The sequence below is a fragment of the Vigna unguiculata genome, chromosome 6 (genome assembly GCF_037176805.1).
Source record: "Vigna unguiculata cultivar grain cowpea cultivar isolate G323 ecotype 2 chromosome 6, ASM3717680v1, whole genome shotgun sequence".
NCBI classification, from domain to species: domain Eukaryota; kingdom Viridiplantae; phylum Streptophyta; class Magnoliopsida; order Fabales; family Fabaceae; genus Vigna; species Vigna unguiculata.
In genome coordinates, this window is record NC_140797.1 from 44,701,064 (window position 1) to 44,706,735 (window position 5,672).

The following is a 5,672-nucleotide window of genomic DNA, read 5'->3' on the forward strand; positions in this document are numbered from 1 at the left end:
TATTTATTATTTTTAAAGATTAATTTCGTATGGTGTAAAATTTTTAAGACAAGATCGTGGACTAATAGTGAACCTCAATCTAAATCTATGATGTATCTGGTTAAGGTAATAACTACCATCCGTTAACAAAAACTAAATTAACGACGAACAACACGGTACACGGTACAGTAGGTTCTTTTATTTAAGTTTTCCTTTCAGTACTGCAACAAGAACAGAAAAAACTCAAATTAATTATCACATGGTAATTGAAAGTCTTCGTTTTTTTTGTAATCCGTGAAACCTCAAGTTCGAACTAGATTGCATCGAGAAATTTTGGAAGCAATTAATTACTCACAAGAATATCCATTAAAAGAATCAGAAGAGGCAGTGTTACAGAATATGTTTTTTTTTTTTCTTTTCTTATCAGATATGCTAACGATATGTTATTACTATGCAGCAAAAAAAAAATGGATATGGCACAATCTGTTATTTGATGCCTTGAGAATCCTAAATGGATCCAAAAGAATTTGATAAATGGTGGAAACTTTCTTTCTCTCTATGAACTAATGCAAGCCTGGATCTCTTCCAATGTTTTTCCTTTGGTTTCTGGGACTAATTTTGCGACAAACAGAATAGTTAAGAGGGAAAATCCAGCATACAAAAACAAAGTACCTGTCCAAAGAAAACAAAAACAACATAAATACATTTCACTGATTATAGTCAGATAGGCACAAGAAATTAAGAATGCATGGTTCTATAGTTATGTTTTGTGCTTACCTGGAGAACTCCAACTCATAAGAAAGTTGAAAGTATATGAAACTATCCAAGCTCCTAACCAATTCAACAAAACCACCAAGCTTCCAGCAGTTCCTTTCACGTTTATGGGAAAGATCTGTGAAATATGAAAAGTAACATCAAGTTTATGCAAATTTTTATTTTTAACTGAGTGTGTTGGAGAGGATTTTAGCAGCACAGTATTCCCTTCAAAATTGTGACATTTTATGTAGCACATTTTTTTAGACAAATATCGATGAGTATTGTTCCGATTCCAAGTCTAACGATAACGATGATAGAATTATTCTCATTCATCACGCATTCGAGGTATTATTCGTTTTAGAATCTATTCATTAACGTTTTGTCTTTAAAAAATGTCTCGAAAAATAGAATGAATAAAGAGTATTTTAACTGTCTTTGACCTCGACTTCGATAATAGGAAGATGTATCAGTTCAATGTTGACCAGCATTATATGCTACAAGAGTTAGCATTATTATAAGGGTTAAATATGTTTTTGATCCCTCAAGTTTCAGTGAATTTTGGAATTAGTCCCTCATCAAAACTTTATACCAATTTAGTCCTTCATCTTTCAAAATGCGTGAATTTAGTTCTTTTAACCAAATTTTGTTAAGTTTATCTGACGTTTCAAGCACATTTCATGATAGTATTTAAGTTGATATTGAAGCAAAAATGTGTCAAACAATGTAAATAATTTTAATATTATCATGAAATGTGTTTGAAACGTCAGATAAACTTAACAAAATTTGGTTATAAGGACTAAATTCATGCATTTTGAAAGATGAAGGACTAAATTGGTCAAAAGTTTTGATGAGGGACTAATTCCAAATTTCGTTAAAACTTGAGGGACCAAAAACATATTTAACCCTTATTATAAATGTTGGTGTTAAATGATACATACCTCAGACATTATCACCCAAGGAACTGGTCCCATTCCAATTGAAAATGCTGCTATATAGATCTGATCACAGTAAGATTCAAAAGATGGGACAATTTCAGGTCAAACTAGAATTTGACAGAACGTGGGGAGTAGGGTAGGAATTAATGTTGCAGAAGAAAACTCACCAACACGCCAGAAACTGCTAATATAGGTACCCACTCAAGTAATAAGCTTTGGTCCTGATCCATTGAGTCATCAACAATTTTAGAAAAAAGGCACACATGAGGACCATGTGCAGATAAAATTATTGAAACATAATACTGTTCTGGTTTAAAGTTTAAATGACCTCAAACTATAATCTGTTTTATCATGACAGTACAAATGCATTTAATACTGAAGACTTACCTTGAGATAGAAAGCAATTCCTGCTATGAAGCAACCTAAGAATGTCCCACTTGCAGAAACCTGCATGTGTACAAGAACTTTTGTCAAGAAACAAAGCTCTTACACCACTTAATTTTACTTGTTCTTAATAAATGATTGCTTTCAAATAGATTTACCATTATAAGAGGCCTTCTTCCAGACCTATCCATCAAAATTGCTCCCAATATAGTAAATGGAACCTGTCATTCATTGTAACTGGTGAAGTTCAGACACAATAATGGTATTCACGCTATTGATTTGTGAGAAACTAGTGGAGGGATGAACTACCTGCATACAAGCATATGCTATGGTTCCAGCTTTTCCTGAAGAAAATCCTGCAAATTCAACAGTTGAAGAAAAATAAGTGTGACAAAACAAACCGAAGAAACTGGTTTCTTTCTTCTGACTCTTCTCACTTACCAGCTGCTACAAAAGTTTCAGCTGTGTAGAATCCTATGCCGTTAATTCCAACAGATTGTTGACATGCCATTAACCCAACCCCAATCTGAAATTGAGACAAAAATGCAATTTAGATCTTTTGAGCAATTATGTTCATTGCCACTAGATTTCTGCAAGACAAAGTGTGTTACTTACAACCAACGAGCGCACATATTTGCTTTGGAACAAATCCAACAGGTTAGTCTTTGGAAGGCTTTGAAAAGTTTCAATATAATCCTATTGAGCCAAAAAAAGAATTAGCTAAGGTCAAAAACATGTCAAGTTGTTTTGAAATTTCTCTGAAGGTTCTCAATCATCTTGTTATGTACCAGAATTTCAGCAGCTTCATGAGAAATATCCACATCTTTACCCCGAAGACTCCTTAAAGCAAGTTGAAATTCTTTTTCACGGCCAACCTTTGCCTGAAAAAATACATACATGTTAGTTTTCATTGCAAGATTAAGAAGAAAATACTGCATTGATTTGGTCCTTAGCAGCTGAATAATGCTTACCAGCCATCTTGGGGACTCAGGAATAAAGCACAAACCAATCACCAAGCAAATGCAAGGTACTAGCCCTGCACAGTTCAAATCAAAGAAATAAAAGTTATACCCTTTTTGTATCCATAATTTGTTACACCTTAGCCTACAATTCAAAACTAGTGTTATTATGTGCTTACCCGCTAGTGCAAGCTGTCTCCAATTCATGACACTTCCTATTAAGAATGAAACAGACATTCCAGTAACAATCAAAAGCTGCAAATCAATCAGAGTCAGAGTCAAAATTCAACTCACTTGCACTTAACTCTTGAAATTTAAATATAGAACAAGATAGGAAAGTTCCTAATATTTCTTCACCTGATTTGTTGTTGCAAGTCCTCCTCGAAGATGTTTGGGAGCTATTTCTGCTATGTACACAGGAACCTGTTACATTATACATATTTTTGTTATATATACTATAGTGAAGAGGAAACATATATGAATAAACAAACATATTTAAGTTAGCCTAAACTTTATGAATGGAATAAGTGATTATCAAAATTAGTTACCACGTATGAGATAATTCCAATGCCGTACCCTGTGGAAAATCTTCCCAAGTCAAGGGAGTAAGAACTCTGCAATAGATAGAAAAGAATAAAAACCTATCTAGTATTTTGCCACAACTTTTCTTCATATGAGCACATATATGCAGAAAATGAATACCTTTGAGAAAAAGACAGCTACCCATCCTGTAATGCAAAAACCTGTTGAAATCCTCATAGCCTGTTTCACATGAACAGTAACAGTTTAATATGCATTATATTGTGAATAAGAACTGATCTTTAATATGAACTTTAAATAATATTATTACAGTCAAGAAATTTATCATACATAACAGTTTATAATTGAATGGCAATGCAGAAATACAAGTCCTGTCATAGTATCTATAAATATACTATTAAATCAAAAAAGTAATAACTAACATGTTACATGCATAATTAATACATGGTTCGGAATATAGATTCTGTTTTTTAGGCACTTAGATTTCACATACCCCTTTTCGGCCAATGAAATCTGTAATCCGGCCACTGGTCATAGCCCCAAGCATTGCACCAATGGTTACTAAAGAACCAAACAATGAAAACTACCAATCCCAAAAAAGAAGGAAATCAGAAGAGAGAATTTTGTATAATATAAATGAGAATGTGAATGGAAAACCAGAATATACTAACCTCAGCAAGAGATAGATTAAGATCTTCCCTTATAGCTGCTTGAGTTGGTGCTGAATACCCCACCTGCCAAAATGATAACTTCAGCACAACATAAAAAAAAGGTGAAAGCTTTTTTTCCTTTTCTGTACATTTGGTATGTTTCTTTCTCAAGTCATGCTCAGAAACTTTCACTTTCTTCTCTTTTAATTTCCCCTTTCAGTAGTCTTGCCACTGAAAACATACATGGCTTCCAACTGTAATTTTCCTATGGTTTGTTTAAGATCAATACTTACGCAAGTTCCAAATGTGAAAGAACCACAAACAGCAACAAGTGTGCTAAGCAAAACCATTCTAATGGATCCATTGTTTTCCCCATGCTTAGCCTCCTCTGGTTGAATGAAGGGCTCTTGTAAACAGTGGAGCTTGGTGGCTTCACCACTCTCCACATCCCTGTGCTGCTCAATTGCCATATTCTTATATAACAAGAAAAATGGCCTCAAAAGAACAGTGACAACACAAGATAGTAGCAGAATGCAAAAGCATGGTGTGTTGCAGGGTATTTATAATACTGCATGAAACATTGAAAGATGTTTGGAATGTTGTGATGATAGTGTTGATGAGGGATAAAGGGTATGGCATGGAAAAATGAAGAAACGTGTGAACTTAGAGGCATGTGGGAATGAAGCTGTCACTGATGTGGCGTTCAGAAGAGAACAAATTTGAAGGTGTTCTTGGTGATGAATGAGAAGCTCCAATCCAAGTTGTTGGTAAACGAGTGCCACTGCATGATTGCGCTTTCTTTATTCACCATAGTTTACGTGGTTCCTACTCGGATGGAACAATAAGAATATAAGACTCTATATATGAGTTGTTTTGGATTGTTTTAAATAATGAAAGTTTTACGTAACACTTCAAAATATCTTAAAAAATATTAATTAAGTTATTTTCTTAAATAATTCAACTTTAACATTTTCAAATATTGTTTTGCTCGTTAAAATAATATATATATATATATATATATATATATATATGGGTTAATAATGTTTTTAGTCTCTGAACTTTGACCCAAAATTGAAATTCGTCCTTGGTCGAAACTTTGATAAATTTTGGTCCCTAAATTTAAAAATGAATGAATATAGTCCTTTTTAACCTAATTTTGTTAATTTTTTTTTAGGTTTCAAATACATTTCTCAGTAAATATTGAGTTGAGAATGTGTCAAATGACGTAAACAACTCTAATATTTATTGAGAAATGCGTTCGAAACCTAAAAAAAGTTAACAAAATTGGATTAAAATGACTATATTCATTCCTTTTTAAAATTTAGGTATTGAAATTTATCAAAGTTTCGACCAGGGACGAATTCCAATTTTGGACCAAAGTTCAGGGACTAAAAACATACTTAACCCTATAATATATATATATATATATACATATATATATATATATATAATTTGAATTAAAAAAAAGA

General features: G+C 32.8%; 1 protein-coding gene across 1 annotated transcript; it reads right to left on the bottom strand.

Annotated features, from left to right (window-relative positions):
- Nucleotides 1-326: 326 nt before the first annotated feature.
- LOC114187416 (Major facilitator superfamily protein) lies at nt 327-4,826 on the bottom strand. The gene is made up of 18 exons (XM_028075672.2): nt 4,497-4,826; nt 4,225-4,287; nt 4,047-4,136; nt 3,716-3,775; nt 3,562-3,627; nt 3,371-3,436; nt 3,193-3,268; nt 3,026-3,090; nt 2,843-2,935; nt 2,670-2,750; nt 2,496-2,580; nt 2,364-2,410; nt 2,213-2,275; nt 2,058-2,117; nt 1,838-1,891; nt 1,674-1,733; nt 757-871; nt 327-651 (listed from the first exon to the last, which is right to left on the bottom strand). Exons 1-18 carry the CDS (start codon nt 4,671-4,673, stop codon nt 536-538), a joined length of 1,437 nt encoding a protein of 478 aa, XP_027931473.1. The 5' UTR covers nt 4,674-4,826; the 3' UTR covers nt 327-535.
- Nucleotides 4,827-5,672: the final 846 nt, after the last annotated feature.